Genomic DNA, 18,940 nt, shown 5'->3' with positions numbered 1-18,940 from the left:
AAAGTTTAATATACAGTTTAAAGTTGCAATAGCAGTACAACACATTTTATAGGAGTTTCAGAAAAAGCTTAAAAGGAATCAATCACAGATGTAGAGTGCATTAATGTAAAGATTTGAGCCTTTTATATCTAGATGCCAAAATGGCAGTTTGGTTTAAAATGTTCACTTTTTGCATTTAGAACAAACAAAAGCAAAAACAGAAAAATATTTAAGGAGCCAAAAAAATGAAGTACTTTGAATCGAGAAAGTATTTTTCTCTCTTTAATAGGTAGTCCATAACAGACTGAATATATTTGTATAATGGCATTAAATAAAACATTATCTAACCCAGTATTATACTGCACTATCCCCCATTTTAATTAAAACCACACATAAACACTTAGGCTAAACTGTTTCTCATCTCTCCTTTACCATCCCTAAGTACAAAGTCTGAGTTTTACACAAAATTTCAGCACACCAAAACTGAAAATGACATTCAATCTGACACCATTCATAGCAACTAAATTTACCAAGAGACATGTGATTGATCTGGATGTTACCTGTACAAACACGGTCCAATCTAAAAATATAAGCTGATGTTCTGCAGGAAGAACATTTGAATTGTTTGCATTTATTCTATAACTCTAAAAGCTCAAATAGCTGCTGTTTTATAACAGATTGAATGACTATAAAACATCTGTTATAACAATGGCGTCCTGTCATTTACACAAACTATTGTGTGTTAAACTCCAGTTTCATAGACCAACAAAGCTTAGACCATACTCTATGAAGTCTAAAGGAAAATGTATTTTTACACATTTTTGACATTTTCGGTGTGTTAGAGGAACATTCGCTCCTTGCTGTGGGAGAACCGTGTGTTCAGTTCCTGAGACTTCTTCAGCAGCCGCTTCTTCTGCGCTTCATCAAAGCGGTTCACTTGCAGGTCTGCGTCACGATCGAATGGTCTCCTCTCGACTGGCTGGTCAGCTTTCTCCTTCGCCTTCTCCTTCATCTTCTTTGTGTGAAGGCTCATCAGAGACTCCGCACGTTTAGAATCCTAATAATTAGTGACATGTACAGAAATTTTAGTCCTGAACTCAATGTGAACAAAAATGCATACTCTGCTAAACGGGAACATTTAAGAGATGTGAAAAATAAAGTACAACCACTTACATTATACTTGGACACTTTCTCTGCCATTTCCAAGTCTTTGTGAGAAACATGTGGGACACTGTCTTTCTCTGCTTCACCCTTCTTCTTTCCCTCAAGACGTTCCTATTGGTAAAGGCCAACAGACGAATGAGATAGAGGCAAAAATATGTAACAAATAAAAAGTAAACCTGTTTTCATTAAATACCCTGGCTTTGCGCTCCCTGTCTGCTGGTGTATCCGTCCAAATTGAGCGGTCAGCATTTTCGGGACCTGACCTTTTCTTAAAAGTTCGAGCCCCCAAGCCAATATGCTGCAGTTCTGGCGGGAGCTCAGTCATCCATGTTTCTCTGTTCAGCACCTCAGGAGCATCCTGTTGACATGCACACACAAAGAAAAAAAAAAACTTTAAAACTTTAAAATGGTGATCAGAGAAAGAAGAAATCCTAACACCTTAAAATACGGTTAGTCTTTCTGTCACTTTTTATGCATGGATTAAGCTGATTGAACCGTACAGTGTATAGCAGGGGTGTCAAACTCCAGGCCTCGAGGGCCGCTGTCCTGCAGGTTTTAGATCTCACCCAAGGTCAACACACCTGAATCAAATGATTAGTTCATTAACAGGCTTCTGGAGAACTTCAAGACATGTTGAAGAGGTAATTTAGCCATTTAAATCAGCTGTCTTGGATCAAGGACACATCTAAAACCTGGAGGACATTCGAGGCCTGGAGTTCGACACCTGTGGTGTATAGTGTCTGGGATTAGGGCTTACGTCTCCTGTCAGCTTCTCTTTCATCCTTTGTGCTCTACGCTCAATGTCCTGAGCCATAGTGTCCTGAATTGGCCCATTGGCTGGCATTGGTCCAATTACATCCTCATCTTCTCCTTCGCTGCTGGAGGGTTCGGCTTGGTAGCCTGGAGGCAAGGCAGGCCCTGGACAACTGTCTGGATCTTCACCATCATTGTCTTCATGTTGTGCTCTGCGAAACCCAGGAGGTAGAGCTGGTCCCAGCACAGGCGGCCTGAGAGAACAAAGTAAAGTTACAGTTTTCATGATGATCCTCAGCTTATTGATTCCACTCCGTTTTTTTTCTTTATAGGATGGTGCTTTATAGGATAAATTTGCTCACACATCTGGTGAACTCGGACGTTTCTTAAATCCTGGCGGCAGAGCTGGTCCAAAGAAACCATCATCGTCTTCTGTGCTCACCCTGTTCAGAAGACATATGTCAGTGTTTTGTTTATCGAGACATTTCCTGTATTTTAGCTGTAATTCAGCAGGGAACCCACTCTGCGGCTCTTTCTTCACCGGCGTGTCCTGTTTTGACTCTTTTCACCGCTACCTCCTGCTCACTCTCATCAGAGGAGCTCGACGGTTCTCCCCGTTTGTAACCGGGCGGCAAAGCAGGGCCAACCACTGCAGAGTTTGAAGAAGAAAACTGAAGACCGCAATAAAAAAAACAATCGGACAAAAGCACTACGAATGCAGGAGTCAAAGTAAACGAGTGGTAAACATATAGTTTCACTTACATTCGTCTTCATAATCATAGTCTTCAGGGCTCTCCTTTCTAAACGTCGGCGGTAAAGCGGGTCCAATTTGTTTATCAGACGACATATTCAACTCTGGGTAATAAATCAGTCACGTAGCTGCAGCAATTTCTGGTTAAATCAGACAGATACCTTCCAACAGATTGAGGAAACCCGTAGGAATCAGATTGACCTTTGACCGAGGAAGTAAACACGGAGTGGCTAGTTTAAAAAAAAAAAAAAAAATTAATTAATAATTTATTGGTATCAACCTAGAGAGGACATAAATCAGAAATACATGAACGTTTCTGTCATTTATTCGACATGAAAAACTTTTCTAGATTGTTTTTGATTGTGTCGTTCAATACTGAGTCAACATTGTGTTTTTTGTGTAACATCCCTGCAAACAAAACAAAATAAAACAAAAAACACACATAAACACAGAAAAGGAGACATCAAGAAATCTCAGAACTCATTAAAAAAATCTTTCATATCATCTAAAAACAGTTAATTTCTCAAGTTGTTTTTTTAACTGTACGAAGAGGATACGAAGAGGATTTTATTTTGACATTTCAAACCGGAAGTGTTTTCTGCAGGAGTTTTGACGCGCAACACCAGCAGCCTGACCCACACCGGTCAGTTTGTCTTAGAAATTTCGGGAGGATATTTGGTTGTTATGCAGTCATATCGGGCTTAGTTTGAGCTATTACCCATTTAAAAGCGGTTAAAATGGGTAAAAAGGACAAAGGAGACCGGGGTACGTTGCTAATCCTGTGTTTTGACCTATATAATTAGCCATTAAGCTAGCTAACTAAGTGATAAGAAGCATTGTACTTTTCTTCTTGGACTCTGAACATTTCCAGTAATTATTCTGTGCTTTTGTAAAGGTTAACAGTTCCAGATAAAGACCATTAGATCAAGGATGTAGAAGCTAGGACATTAGCACGTCTGCAGCCACACTTTCTGCCTCAGTTCTCATATCGTTACATTCATCCCTGTTTCAGCCTGATCGTTTGTGAACCTTTTTTTTATGCCTATGAATAGTTGCATACTCATGTTTGTATCCTTTGTGAATCAGAAAAAAAGTCCAAGAAGCGTTTCTATGAGGAAGAAGATGATGAAGAAGAGGCGGTGGGGAGCGAGTCTCAAGAGGCCATACCTGCTGCTGCAGGAAAACAAGTGGACGAGTCTAGTACAAAACTAGATGAATATGGAGCCAAAGATTACCGTGCTCAGATGCTGTTAAAAAATGATCACTCCTCACGTCCACTCTGGGTGGTAAGATGTGCTTGGGTTGTTGATTTCCTCACTTAAATTTAAAAAGCTTTGGTGTCCTTCCACTTTTATGTGGGAGATGTATGTACTTCTCTCTTATGTTGTTTTTTCTGTTTCCTTTCTCTCCTGCAGGCTCCAGATGGACACATCTTTCTGGAAGCTTTTTCTCCAGTGTATAAATATGCCCAGGATTTCTTGGTGGCCATTGCAGAGCCAGTATGCAGACCTAACCATATCCATGAGTACAAGCTAACTGCCTACTCCTTATATGCAGCTGTCAGTGTGGGGCTCCAGACCTCTGATATTGTGGAGTATCTGCAGAAGCTCAGCAAGACATCTGTACCTGATGGAATCGTGCAATTCATAAAGGTCTTACTGGGAGTATTTGGTGTTTTGAGGAATACTGCCAAAGACTGAACATTGCTGAAAGCACTGTTTTTTGTCGTGATATGCAAATCTGATCTCTCTCTTCTTCTCAGCTCTGCACAGTGAGCTACGGCAAAGTCAAGCTGGTGCTCAAGCACAATAGGTAATTTTAAAAATGGTTTCTTCACGCTTTGCATCAGTAGCACTCTTAGCACTTTTCATAAACTCCGATTACAATCCATGCTCAGGTATTTTGTTGAGAGTGCCTTCCCTGATGTGATCCAGCGACTTCTGCAAGACAATGTGATCCGTGAATGTCGTCTCCGCGCTGCAGATGGAACAGATGCTGAGCTTATTACTGAAGTCATCCACAGCAAGTCAGCGGTGTGCAAATGAACATTTTTTAAGCTCAAACTAATGTGTAAAATAGCACTAATAAAAAAGACTGTTCTTTTATATTCATATGTTTAATAAAGAAAAGTTTCTCTGATCAATCACATATTTAAATAGTTCCTCTTTCTGACAGATTTCTAAGTCTGTTCAAGAAAAAGAAGGCACTTCCAGCTCACAGCAGCCCAGTGATGGGGAAACCTCAACCCAGCAGGTCCCTGAGGACATCTTCAGCTACTATGAGCAGATGGATAAAGAAGAAGAGGAGGAAGAGGAGACTCAGACTGTGTCCTTTGAAATTCGCCAGGTGCATACCTGATTATTTTTTTCCCCCTGTAACGCTGCCACATACTTAATATTATTGCCGGCCCATATTTAAAGCTTTTAAACATACAGATTTAAACGTATTTTCTTGCAACAGTGTTGGTGTTTAAATTTTTGCTATTGGTCCCCAAATCATCAGAAGTAAGTCAATTATTAGGTTATAAAACTGGGTGAAGTTTGGGAACTGCTTTTCCCTTGATCAATAAAAGCTTATGTTTCATGACTTCATTTTAACAAAGTATGATCATTTCTTTAAAAAGCCAATGAAATATTTTAAATCCCCACACTAAACTCTACTCTGTTCTTTTTTTTTTTTATTGTGGTGCAGGAGATGATTGAAGAGCTGCAGAAGCGTTGTATTCAGCTGGAGTACCCCCTCCTGGCAGAGTACGACTTCCGCAATGACACAGTCAACCCCGACATCAACATAGACCTTAAGCCCACGGCTGTGTTGAGGCCCTATCAGGAAAAGAGTCTACGCAAAATGTTTGGAAACGGTCGCGCCCGCTCAGGAGTCATTGTGCTGCCATGTGGTGAGACAGTGGATTTACTGTTGTCATAAAGGACAGAATGTTTAGTATAATATATATATAAAGACACAAATTTTTATTCCAGCGTTGTAGTATACTCTAAAAGACACTTGAGACTATCTTTTCATTTCATCAAACCTATGTGTAAGACACTCGTGTGTCTCAATAATGTTTATCCTATCTTTGTTTTACAGGAGCGGGTAAATCCCTGGTCGGGGTGACAGCGGCCTGCACGGTGCGCAAACGCTGCCTGGTGCTGGGTAATTCCTCTGTATCTGTGGAGCAGTGGAAGTCTCAGTTCAAGATGTGGTCCACTATTGACGACTCTCAGATCTGCCGCTTCACTTCTGATGCGAAGGACAAGCCTATAGGTTGCTCGGTGGCCATCAGCACCTACTCCATGCTGGGTCACACCACCAAGCGCTCCTGGGAAGCTGAAAGGGTCATGGAGTGGATGCGGAGCCAAGAGTGGGGTCTCATCATACTGGATGAAGTTCACACTATCCCTGGTGAGTTGTTTTTGGTTTTTGTGTTATCCTAAATATATCCGTATATTTATAAGTATTTCTTTTACATGCAGTAAACCAGACAGAATATTTTGGCGCGATTAGTCTCCATCCTAACTTAAAACTTTCTTTGCCTGTAGCAAGGATGTTTCGTCGTGTCCTGACTATAGTCCAGGCCCACTGCAAACTTGGCCTCACTGCCACATTGGTCAGAGAGGATGATAAGATTGTGGACCTCAATTTCCTAATTGGACCAAAGCTATACGAGGCCAACTGGATGGAACTGCAGAACAATGGCTACATTGCTAAAGTCCAGTGTGCAGAGGTGAGTCTTGCAGTATAACAGTAGAAATAAGATATTAGATTATAAAATAGATTTAATAAATAAGCAGCTTTTTTTTTTCTGCATTCACTTTATAGATGAATCCGTAATGCGATATTATGGACATATACATTGTGGTTCTGGTCTAGAACTGGCCGATGTAATTCAAAATTAATTTTAATTGTCATTATGTAACTGATAAAGCAAAAAAATCTAAAGTAATTAATAAATCATTTCATCATACAAACTAATAAAACTATTTTTTCTGGTAAAGTTCAATTTAAGATGGTAACAATTGTGTCTTTTTCGTATTTAATTATATTGCAACTTTATGATGTGCTCAAGATGTGCAAATTTGCACATCTATTCCCCCGCACATTGATTGATGTTAGTTGTCACTGTTGATTATGATGTCACTTGTCAAATTCAAAACTAAATGTGTTAGGGCAGCTTCAAATGTAAAAGCAAAGCCTTTTAACTGTATTCATATTACAGTATGCTTTGAGTATCATCATCAGTGTGACTGGCATGCCTGTTCTTCAGGTGTGGTGCCCGATGTCTCCGGAGTTTTACAGAGAGTACGTTGCCATTAAGACAAAGAAGCGGATCCTGCTTTACACGATGAACCCCAATAAGTTCCGTGCGTGTCAGTTTCTCATTCGCTTCCATGAGCGACGGAATGACAAAATCATTGTGTTTGCTGATAACGTGTTTGCCTTGAAAGAATATGCCATTCGTCTCAACAAGTAAGTTACTGACAAAAAGAGAAGCTCCTTCTGTGTTTCAGGTTGCAATTGTTTTAACAAATTTTCACTTTCTCCCCAAGGCCTTACATCTATGGTCCGACCTCTCAGGGGGAGCGAATGCAGATTTTACAGAACTTCAAACACAACCCCAAGATCAACACCATTTTCATCTCAAAGGTAAACCAGTCAGTCTACAGGGCTGTGAAAAAGCATTTGCCCCCTTACTGGTTTCTTACATGTTTCAGATTATTAAGCAAATTTTAATATCAGATAAAAGTTACTTGAGTAAATACAAAATGCAGTTTTTGAGTTAAGATTTTGTTTATTAAAGGAAGGAAAGCTGTCTTACTTTTTTACACAGGGCAAGGTAATTACCCTCTAAACCTAATAACTGGTTTTGCCACCCTTGGCACCAAAAATTGCAATTAAGCATTTGCGATAACTGGCAACGAATATTTCACATGGAGGATTTTGTCCCACAGAATTGTTTTAATTCAGTCACACTGGAGGGCTTTTGAGTATGAATGCCTGTTTAAGGTCTTGCCAAAGCATCTCAATAGGATTTCAGTTAGGATTTTGACTAGGCCACTTTAAAATCTTCATTTTGCTTTTTTTTTTGTTTGACCCACTCAGAGGTGGACCTGCTGGTATGTTTGGAATTATTGTCCTACTGCATAAGCCAAGTGTGCTTGAGCTTCAAAAGTAGTAAATCGGTTTTTCAAAAAATTTTGCCAATTTTTAAAACCAATCGTATAAACATTTGGAAGCTTGGGTAATGGTAATTACCTGAGGAAGGCAATAATCAGTAATCTTCTCTCCATACGATATGTAAGAACAATAGCTACAAAAAGTATTTTGACACATAATTCACATTTGCCTTTTATTACACAGTAAATGCATGCTGGTACTGTGACAGCGTGGTGAAATTGCACGTTTGCGAATTCTTCTGCAGGTTGGAGACACTTCATTTGACTTGCCAGAAGCAAATGTGCTGATCCAGATCTCGTCCCACGGTGGATCACGCAGACAGGAGGCCCAGAGACTTGGGAGAGTCTTAAGAGCCAAAAAAGGTCTGTTTGCTTATCTAACCATTTTGTCTTCTGGTGTCTGTGAGCAAAATCACTTATTTCAATGTCCCTGTCTGCCGTTTTAGGAATGGTGGCAGAAGAGTACAATGCATACTTCTATTCACTGGTGTCCCAGGATACCCAGGAAATGGCTTACTCCACCAAGAGGCAGAGGTTTCTCGTGGACCAGGGATACAGCTTTAAGGTGTGCTGTTAACTTCTTAACACGGTCTCATATGATTTGTGCATAATTAATTATAACCATGGTCATAGTGCACATTTCTTTCATGAAGGTCATGACCCATTCCTGTTGAAGTTTACTGTTATCCGGTTGTTCAGTGATGACGCGACGAATCCTACTTCCGGGTCTAAAGTAGTCTGCGTTTAATATGGCTTTTGTGTTGTTAACATGTTTAATGTTTTGTATTTTCTTCTATTTGATCTCAAAAAGCTCCTAAAACAGTCAGTGATCCCTGTTGACCTCCCTCGGCTTTTATTACCGCTAATCATTTATTTAAGCTCAGTTTTTAAAACCTTAGGATGTAACTACAGCCCAGCCCATGCAGCAGTATATGAATGACTAACCTCGTATTGTGGATGGATTATCTCAGTTGTTCTCCTGGCTGAAGTTTGGTCCTTTTACAGCATCCTGCCATGCGATTACATTTGTTCCTGACCACCGAGAACACTCACGTTAACTTTTATCGAGTGGAAAAAAAGTTAGCTTGTTTATATTATGCTAACATAGCTGTGTCGCTAGCTGTCACGTAGCACATCATTATATACCAGCTAGCCCAACTTCAGTAACCCTACAAACGTCACTGCTGTTTAGTTTTCTGTCTTCATTTATGCTGGAAGTGATAACAGAGCTGTACGTTTGAATTTGTTTCCAAAACCCCGCAGTCAGGACATGCTATATTGTATTTAGATAGAAGCTAGCGAGCTAACTCCCTGCTAACTTCTAACTCCGTTAAATGTCATAAATTCCGTTTTCATGGATGCCTGGATGCTAAACTCAATTGTTACACCTGGTAGAGGAGAACGCTGATCATTTTATTAAAGATGAAAGACTTTAGACAGTTTTTCAACTCTCAGTAATGCCATAGTGATCGTTTGATATATGGACCTGCAGCGGAGTTTAGACCCAGACACGGCTAGTGACGTCAGACTGAACAACCGGATAGCTTGAAGGATAGTTTACAGCGAGGATGAGCGCTCACAGCTGGTAAATGTTTATGCCACTTAACCTTTAAAAACCCAATTCCTGAATCTAGTGAGTCCAACTGTTTCTGAAATATATTAAGCCTTGACTTTTATTTCCATATCCTGATATCAATTTGAATTCTTTGACCAAGCATAGTCAAAACTACAGCTCTCACGAATAAGTAGTTAAGTGTTTAAATCCCTGTAATTTGATTTTACCACCGTCTCACTGAAAGACTTAACCTGCTAAAACCTTCTTAAGTGATCACTCTTCTCTATCCTCTTAAGCCACGGCCTTCAAAGACCTGGGGCTTATGGGGAACGGCATTCATAAATGGCTGCTAAAAAATAAATAAATATTGAATGAATCATGATGTCTTCTAAAAAGCTGCTATGCCTAACAAAACATAGGAAAGCCACCCGATTGTGAGAGGGTCCATTAGGGTACGTCCATCCCTGTCTCTTGAACATCTCAAAGAATTTTGTGGTTAACATAATTTGTGTGGCGTCAGAAAACACATTTGCTAAACATTTCATGGATTCTATTTTGACCATTTTAACAAACTTCGGCACAAATATCCCCTTATCCAACCATTTTCTCCTGCTTATCCAGTTTAAGGAGACAAAATCATGATATCATGGTCTAGTCTGAACAAAAATGGATGTAAACTGTTATCTGACTGAATATTGCAAAGTGGAAATTCTCATTTGAGTATTGTACAGTTAAACTTATATGAATGAAGACTTTTGACTTATGGAACAAAATCTGAATGTCCCAGTTTCATTTTGTTTTGTCATAGAAGAATTTTTAAAGAATTTGGTTTCATTGTTTCCCGTCTGTCTGGTGGCATGTGTTGTGAGAAGAATTCCAAGACACACACTGAAAATGATGACCTTTAAGCAATTCTGGCAGCAGTCATGCGTAGGTTTGTTTACATCAGGGGTGGGCAACTCCAGGCCTCGAGGGCCGGTGTCCCTGCAGGTTTTAGATGTGTCTTTGAACCAACACAGCTGATTTAAATGGCTCATCAACATATCCTGAAGTTCTCCAGAGGCCTGGTAACGAACTAATCATGTGATTCAGGTGTGATGACCCAAGGTGAGATCTAAAACCTGCAGGACACCGGCCCTCGAGACCTGGAATTGCCCACCCCTGGTTTACATGGACAAAACAAAGATAGAACAAGAGAAAAGACTACTTCTCTGACTGTAGAGGCACATTCATTGAATTGTATTTGAATAACAAAGTGCCTGCAAAGTCTTACAGCAGCTGAAAGGTTCACAGTAAAGTGGAAAATCAGTCCCTTAACTGTTATCACTAGTGATGGGCAGATGAAGCTTCATGAAGCACTGAAGCTTTTCATCCAATTGGTTCACCCCAGTGCAAAGCGTCTTGAAGCTTCATTTGCTCTAGTAGGACATCGACTGGACGTAAAAATATGAGAGGTGAGGTGTGGTTGTGCTTTTGTAACGTTGAGGTATGGACAGCTACAGACTGAGGCCTCAGTCCTGCCTGTTCACATTTTATTCAGTAAAAACAAAATTTTCACTGCTTTTATGACCTTTTTAGTGGGGAGAACATAGCTAGGATTTAATGATTTAACAAATCTTTTAAATCCTTTGTCCTCCACAATGCTAAATGGCTGGGAGTCCTCGATCACCATGCTAACCAGGTCTTCATCTATTTGAGATTATTGTCTTTCCTCAGGAGAACAAAGACAAAGCACAAATATAAATATCACACACGTACAACTTATTACAGTTGTATAATATTGTTAAATCATTTAGTAACATTACTGCATGCTATATTATCATTGCATTTGATGGCTCACCTGGTCTTGCTCCACAATCGGTGTTCCCCTTATTCTCATGCAAAGCTCTGTAGTGCCTGAGCATTGATGAGGTGTTGTTGTTATATCCCAGCTCCCTGGCACATAGCAAACACTTCACCTTGAACAAAAGTAAAGACAGCTTAACATAAATTGTATTGCACCATCAGTATTATGAAAATACATCTTCTGTAGAAATTTGCATACCTTGTTGGGAGGAATAAGATCAAAATGTTCCCACACAGGGGAGGACATCCTCCTCTTCTTAGCTGGCTCCATTCTCTCCTGACTTTCTCTGACTTTGACAGGTAATCACAAAGCTGGCAGGTATGGAGGAAGAGGACTTGATGTTCTCCACCAGAGATGAGCAACAGCAGCTGCTTCAGAAGGTCCTCGCTGCTTCTGACATAGATGCCGAGGAGGAGGTGGTGGCAGGGGAGGTGGGCGCACGACCTCAGGTGAGGAATTTCACCAGCTGTTAAGACATTTGTAGAGAAAGGATGTTTGGAGGGTCAACAAAATATTGACACTGCAGAGTCTCTTTGAAATCACTCCTTATGGGCCTACCAAATGAAGGTTAATGAAAGTTCACCACCCCCTCTTCCCTACACAAATATTGTTGTATTGCTGTAATGCTCACCGATTTGCTGTACAATAATATCTTTGTCATTATTATTATTATTATTTTTATTTTTTTTTGCACTATGTCATGAGTTACTCTGTGCTCCCCACCCCTGCTGTTGGTAACTTGCGTATTTTGTACATTTGATTACTCTCACTTCTTCTTTCTCTGTTTCCTGATCAGTTCTCAAGGCGAACCGGCACCATGAGCTCCATGTCCGGAGCAGATGACACCATCTACATGGAATATCAGAGCAGAAGCAGCAAAGCCCTTGCAGCGGGCAAAAGCGTTCATCCACTGTTCAAGCGCTTCAGAAAGTAGATCTACGTGCTTGACACCTTGATACCTAAAAACGTTCTGTGCTGTAATGGGCAGTAAGACAAAACTGGGGCATTGAAGTATGCATTAAAGAGCAGTGTTACGACCCGTCTAGGGCCAGGCCATAACATGAGCGAGGCACTCGCTTCCCCCCCAAGACCCAAGCAGTCACACGAACAAGCAGGTTTGAAGCCCAGCTGAACTCCATCGCGTCTGAATGGAGCAATGATCAGGGATAATGTGTCACTAAGTGGTAAAGCTTTTCGATGTCTGTAAATTGGATGGCTACTTGCATATGACATATAAATCACATTAGCTTTGTAAGCAGCAAAAGATCAGCTCTTAGTCTTTTGGCATCTAAATGAATAAACCATCTTATTTACTGTTGGATAACACAGGTTATCTAATGGTAAAAAATTAGACTAATGCTGCCTTGACCTGCATGAGGACACGTTTGTTATTTTGTAGCTAATTCTCATATGCTGGTTAACAGCATAGCTTTTTGTAAAGTTGACTAGAATGTGTATAAAGCTGCTCCTGAAAGCCAACCACACAGATATGTTTTATGTCAGTTAATTCTGTAAAATGTTATTAAATATGTTTTGTAAAATGAATATTTTTGGACTTTTATTCTCCTTAGACTAGCAGTAATATACACAGCAGACAACAGACAAAGTCTCAAAGTCACAAAACGAAGCAGGACAATAAATCTAAAGAAATCTAGTGAATACTCTTCTGGCAGCAATTAAGGTCACGATAGCACCCACTTGCTACAGAAGACATTATTTAATCGGACTAACTCATGATTGTGTAGCAATGTCCCCATGATTTCTTCTGAGAATGAATAAAGGGAATAAAAAAACTCCATTTGGATAAAAGCCAGGCGTGGAGAGGAGGGGGATAATTCTTTCTTTGTTGGTGACTTGAAGATATTCCAAAAAGAACATCTAGAGCCTGATGCAGTGTCTAAGCTGCAAAAGGAGCGACTGTGGGAAAATATCCACCTCTGCCCACCCAACCTCTGCTGGAGCACAGGACACGTGTGCCTTGAATGGCTGTGTTTTTGGCATGGTCTTAATCGCTGTTTTGTGACCTCCGCTGACCCAAGGCTTATTGGCTTGGAGAGAGTGAAAAGTAATTAGATAGATTGGAATGGACTACTTGCACTAACACTTCCGCGTTCTATGTAGTCCTGCTCCAGTGCTTCCGGTGCGGTTAAACCATGGCGACGTTCTACACTCGATGCCTACAAGAGCTCCCAAAATTGAACATCACCGATGTTCATCGGATTTGCAGAGTGACGACTACCCCCGCCAGCAAATTAGATAAAGGATTTAAGTTATATGCTGCATCTTATATACACAACTACGAAGGTAAGAAAACGTAAATTAACCGACAAAGAAACGCTAGCTAACGTCAAATGCAAACACTACGTTACTCCGCTATGTCTTTCATTTGATGTCAGTTCTCTACATTACATGTTTTCTTAAACGGTGTTTTATGTCGTCCTAAACTATAGTTGAGGTTTTCTTAACTAATGTCACTTTTGTTGTTAGACACTGTTATATTAGCGTTAGGTAATTGGCTAACTATGGAGGTAGTTAACTACCTAATGCTACTCTTGCTAAGTGTAAAATATATATGTTTAAGACATGCTGAAATGAGTAATACAGAAATAATGCTAATGGTACTTGTATCTTTATTCAGTGTCCAATAAAGACAGGTTGTCAGGGGAGGTCGGTGTGAGAGCCCTGTGCTACAGGTCGATGAGGAAGAGTGAGGCACCACACAGACTAAGTGTAGGCAGGAAGCTGTGTAAAGTTGTTAATCCCCGTTCTGTGGGGTTCAGTTCATTTAAGCATTAGTTAAGTTCATTCCTAAAGGCCCATCAACTTGAATGTTTTCCTTGTCTCCCTGCTTTATCACTCCTAATTTGACTAGTCAGATAGTTAAATCAACGTGTGTTTGGGTGATCAGAAACATTTGACAACAAGTTAATACTGCAAATATACACAATCTAAGTTATTACAGTTATCAAGCATGGTTAAGTTGTTTTAATAGGGAGAGAAGGAAACACTAAGCATTCAGGAGGGTGCGTAACCATAACACTGAACTATGTTCCTGTTCAGCTCTTCCATGAAGATGTTACATTTTTAATTTTCGTTCTTTCTTCTTAGATTAAGCTTCTGGATTCATCGCCGGTGATACTGACACATAGCCAGTGCTCCTGTGTGGCAGGCGCTGTTATGTGCAATCACACAGTGGCACTGCTCTTCCAAACAGCACACTACTCACAACTCAGAGTGCCGGTTGTCCCCCCTGTGCATAGCTGCACGGAATCTGAACAGCAATGGCACAAGCCACGGACAGTGGTAATTTAAATGAGGTTAAAGTTTTTGAATTAGTCCATGTTTACATATGAACAGCAACACCATCCATAGTAAATGTGTCTTCTGTTAGGGTGTGAGGCCAGGACCCATCAACTCCATGATCTTCACTAAGCCAGTACCAAATAGGATGGCCCAGACTGGAGTACGGTAATTACATTTGTAAAATTTGGTTTCATGTGTTACAAATGTATGTTGCTATTTTTTTCATACATACATGTGTCAGAATAGGTATTAATTTACATACAACATTACACTTTCTGAAGACGGCTAACTCAGTCATGTACATCCCAGTCTCTAACTTATGCACCACTGTTTTACACCTTTTAGTTTTTAGTTTAGTTGTTGTTCAGTATAATAACCTTCTCCCTTACATTATTGTCATTGATGTTTTCTTTAGGAGTGGCTTCTACAGAGGCATGGTGGGTCCGTTACCAGATCCCTGCTTGTTCAGAATAACGGAGGCATATGCAAAATTTAATATTGAGGACAGGCCACTTGTGACCACAATGAACATGAGACCTGACAAGCCCCTTGTGGAAAGTGCCTTTGGGCTGGTGCAGGAGGGCAGTGTTCTGTCATATCAGCAGCCGGTTTTGACAACCCGGTACATCACACTACACCGCGATGCACCACCAACACCGCACTTGCCTCTGGAGGGGTATGACATCTTGCCATCAGATTGTGTGTTTGTGTGCTCAGAAGAAGAGCTTCTGCATCTGAAAAGCTTGTCTGTAACTCTGGAAATGGCTCACAAAATAGAGGAAGCTACACGTGAGCAAAGCTCTTCGTCTGAGTGGCATCAGCTCCGCAGGCCCAGAGTGACTGCCTCTAGGTTTCGGGAGGTGTGTCACGTCAGAGGCCAGAGCTCGGCCGAGTCACTAGCAGAGCGTATATTGAAGGGAACAAGGCAGACAGCAGACATGAGGAGAGGAACTGAGATGGAGCCTGCAATAGCAGCAGAGTATAGTAGGCTAATGAATGTTAACTACTCACCCTGTGGTCTGGTCATTCACCCCATTGCCCCCTGGCTTGCTGCATCTCCTGATGGTGTTGTTTTTGACCCCAATGAATACCCCCAGTTTGGCTTCGTCTAATTCAAATGTCCCAATGTACAAAACTTTATTGACTGCAAATATGTGCAGATGGAATGTGGTACCCCTAAACTAAAAAAGAGCCACGCATATTACTGGCAAGTGCAAGGACAACTGCTCATCAGTGGGATGCAGTGGTGTGACTTTGTTGTGTGGGCACAAGAGGACTACCTAGTGCAAAGAATATACATGGATACAGATGTGCACAATGCAATCAGAGAAAAGGCAGACTATTTCTTTTTTTACATATATATGCCAAGATACCTGTGTTTGAAAAAAATGAACAGTGAAAACAGCAAAAAGAAAAACAGATCCTTCAGGCTGGCTGGAACAAAATAACTGATGTTTTATTTTCAATATATTTCATGAATTCTTTTGTTGTTACATGTTACTTTTATGTGACATCAATAAACTGTTATTTAAGCAATGGCATCAATTTAATTTTTAAAAACACACATTAAAACGTTGAATTTGTGCAGAACTTATTTACATGGTAAGTATTTAAAACTCCATGCCTAGCATACTGATATACATTTAGACAATAACTGAACTGTAGAAAATGACAAATGGTATTTCTGATGTTACAAAAGTTCAATGTCACTTATGGTTTTAAAACGATTTAGTGATTTACTTTATAATTTTGATAAATAGTTTTGTTGAATCTGAATAGTAATATAGTAGTATAATTAAACAGTATTATTAACATTAAACATTTGCAATGAATTTGAATTATCAATAACTGAAACTCAACTATCGGCACTCAAGTACCAGTTCTGTAATCAAGTATTGTCAGCTGAGAAGGAAGAAATTCAACTGTAGTGGCCTCAGCTGCAGGTCATTTTCCATAAGTTACTTGTACTGGCACTGGTGTCTTGGGAAAAATCCATCTTGTCTCACTTAACCCATTTTTTAACTAATGCTGTGTTCTGGTAATTTGACAGCATACATGCCACTGCAAACAGTTGGTTGATATTATAAACATGTGACATGGTAATGATGCTATCAAAAAGTTTGTTCTGTTTGATCCTCCTAATGACTCGCTCCACATGTACCCTGAGTCTGGCTATGGCCTGCGTCTCCTTAACCTGGTATGCTGGCATCTGCTTCTGCTTAGATAGAAAAGGTGGGCAGTACACTTTGCATTTACAACAATCAGTGATTAGGAAGCCCTTATCTACCATCACTGCCATGTCTTCAGTCAACTTCTCAGCAATGCCTGATTGTTTGAATAGTTCCTTGTCACTAACCGAACCAGCATACAGATTAGAGATGAATGTCACTGGACCATGTGGAGCTATGCCAACCAGGGCTTTCATCGTACAGTGGGATTTGTACGAAGAGTACATTTCACTTTGGAGAAGTGGTGAGGATGGTGTCTGACACCTCAGCTCTGTACAGTCAAGGATCATCTGGGTGTCTGAGAAATCTTTGAATTCCTCAGGGAGGTAAGCTTGCACTTCTTCACGTGTAAGCCAGATGCACTGAGACCCCAGTGCAGTGGCAAGAAAATTTGTCCATGTTGCAATAATGCGGCTCACTGTGGACTGGTGTATGTTAAATCGGTGTGCCAGGTCCCTCTCCTTCAAACCAACTGACAGGAAAACCAGGAAAAGAAAAAACTCATCAATTGGCTGTAGCAGCTGCCTCTGGAAGGTGAAAACAAAAGGGAAAATGTTACTCCTTAAGCTATGAACTAGTAAAATTATTCTTTTCTTGGCTAAATGTTTTGTAATGGTTAGGCATACCATACTGTACCATGGGGTAAACAATGAGGTGCTGTAGTGCACAGGTGTATGTATGTAAAGGATACTGAGTCTAGCATACATACACCTGTGTATGTATGCTACTGTACATAATGTAATGTTATTGTACATAAATACAATAACATTACACCTCTAGTTCTAACTACCAACAAACCCATAACCTACTGTTGATGTGCGTGCAGGTGTCAACACTTCTTCGTTCCGATTGGCAGCTGACTTGGCTCTTGAAACCCGGATCATTTTATAGATGCAAGGCTCAATCAAAACCCAGAATGCCATCAAATGATCATAGCTTGGAAATCTATTCACGAGAGAGACATACATCATGTCAATCATTAATTAACATTACACACTGACATAAAAATAATGTGAACTGTGACAAATATGCTAATGGAATGCTGTATAAAATAGTCTGATTAAGAGTATTTGGTGTTGTATTTTACCTGTAGCATTAGGATATTGTTTAAATACTAAAGCATCTACATAAAACATACAATCAGCAGAGAAAAAGTAAATTTCTATTTTGTTTTCATTAAGACTGGAAAAACTTTCTAAATTTAACTGATGGTGACCTTGGTATATTTTAAACAGTTAGCTTGAATAGAACTTAGATGTACCTGGTATAGAATCGGATGTCAGTGTCGGAGCCAGAAAAACGCTGTAACCCAAATTCTCGCTGGACACGTAACTCCTGTATTTCCTTCCTCAGAGTCTCCACGTCTTCGGACAGGTCTTCTGCAGCTGATGCAGATATGTCCAATGCAGATGGCTCAGGGACTGAGCAGTAGTCATGATCTCTTGTAAGACTGTGCTCTTCTTGATCGTCAGGAGGAACTAGTTCAGGGCGTCGCTCCGTTCTCTCCCAAACACTACGCCGCGGTGGTTCAACTTTATAGCCATTCCACTCAAAAAGTGTTGGTACAGCACCTTTAATAAGCCGCCTTCGACCATCGAGGGTTGTTGGCTCTATGAGTTGATCACTGGCAAAGTGTCTGCAGCAGACCCTGGTGTGAGAGGTAATCGTGAAATGATCCCGGCGTATATTTACCAGCCATTGTCTTCTCAAGTCGGAATGGGTCGGAAAGGCATGAAAACTTAGTATGCCGTTAAATTTGGCTGAAGCTGAACAAAGTGGGACACAGCAATGCTCGGAGTATTTCTTCTCCTGTTTTTGAAAATGTTCTGTTTTAAATACTTTCCTTTTTATACTCATTCTGAAGCGACATTAGCATAGCTACCGATAGATAAGCAAACGTACCGGAAACGCACAAGCGGTACTATTTGGAAACGGAAATACGTCACATGCCCTAGTGCAAGTAGTCACGTGTCTCTTGAGAAAACTGAGGATGGGCCATCTGACTGTTGTACATTAATCACACATGTAGATAACATCAAGATACTAAGCCTACAGATTTATGTCCTTCATTCTGAAACTCGCGCGATTGCTGGGACAGTCTGCATTAATAAGTGTTGCTCCTAAGTTTTTAAACATTTAAATTTTCTGAGAACTAATCAAATGTTTCCATTTGCTCAAATGCCACCT

General features: G+C 40.3%; 4 protein-coding genes across 4 annotated transcripts; 2 read left to right on the top strand and 2 right to left on the bottom strand.

The window, feature by feature from the left end:
• Positions 1–223: 223 nt before the first annotated feature.
• Positions 224–2,837, bottom strand: gpalpp1 (GPALPP motifs containing 1). Its single transcript, XM_085356332.1, has 7 exons — positions 2,659–2,837; positions 2,419–2,545; positions 2,259–2,339; positions 1,901–2,150; positions 1,337–1,501; positions 1,153–1,254; positions 224–1,036 (listed from the first exon to the last, which is right to left on the bottom strand). Exons 1-7 carry the CDS (start codon positions 2,741–2,743, stop codon positions 818–820), a joined length of 1,029 nt encoding a protein of 342 aa, XP_085212458.1. The 5' UTR covers positions 2,744–2,837; the 3' UTR covers positions 224–817.
• A 426-nt stretch (positions 2,838–3,263) lies between these two features.
• Positions 3,264–12,637, top strand: ercc3 (excision repair cross-complementation group 3). The gene is made up of 15 exons (XM_085356321.1): positions 3,264–3,412; positions 3,734–3,933; positions 4,063–4,299; positions 4,410–4,459; positions 4,545–4,680; positions 4,823–4,993; positions 5,339–5,543; positions 5,735–6,049; positions 6,187–6,371; positions 6,912–7,114; positions 7,195–7,291; positions 8,067–8,184; positions 8,268–8,386; positions 11,522–11,671; positions 12,019–12,637. Exons 1-15 carry the CDS (start codon positions 3,385–3,387, stop codon positions 12,154–12,156), a joined length of 2,352 nt encoding a protein of 783 aa, XP_085212447.1. The 5' UTR covers positions 3,264–3,384; the 3' UTR covers positions 12,157–12,637.
• Positions 12,638–13,312: 675 nt separating this feature from the next.
• LOC146639898 (uncharacterized) lies at positions 13,313–15,637 on the top strand. Its single transcript, XM_085371170.1, has 5 exons — positions 13,313–13,526; positions 13,861–13,952; positions 14,331–14,525; positions 14,614–14,690; positions 14,941–15,637. The coding sequence occupies exons 1-5, from the start codon at positions 13,376–13,378 to the stop codon at positions 15,635–15,637; spliced, it is 1,212 nt and encodes a 403-aa protein (XP_085227296.1). The 5' UTR covers positions 13,313–13,375.
• Positions 15,638–16,356: 719 nt separating this feature from the next.
• Positions 16,357–18,691, bottom strand: LOC146639897 (uncharacterized). The gene is made up of 3 exons (XM_085356298.1): positions 18,015–18,691; positions 17,563–17,698; positions 16,357–17,280 (listed from the first exon to the last, which is right to left on the bottom strand). Exons 1-3 carry the CDS (start codon positions 18,608–18,610, stop codon positions 16,528–16,530), a joined length of 1,485 nt encoding a protein of 494 aa, XP_085212424.1. The 5' UTR covers positions 18,611–18,691; the 3' UTR covers positions 16,357–16,527.
• Positions 18,692–18,940: the final 249 nt, after the last annotated feature.

The sequence above is a fragment of the Diplotaxodon limnothrissa genome, linkage group LG1, assembly GCF_057381915.1.
Source record: "Diplotaxodon limnothrissa isolate DT_005_m linkage group LG1, D_limnothrissa_male_GT1.1, whole genome shotgun sequence".
In the NCBI taxonomy this organism is placed as follows: Eukaryota; Metazoa; Chordata; class Actinopteri; order Cichliformes; family Cichlidae; genus Diplotaxodon; species Diplotaxodon limnothrissa.
The sequence above is the reverse complement of the archived record's forward strand: the minus strand, read 5'-3'. Positions and strand labels throughout refer to the sequence as shown.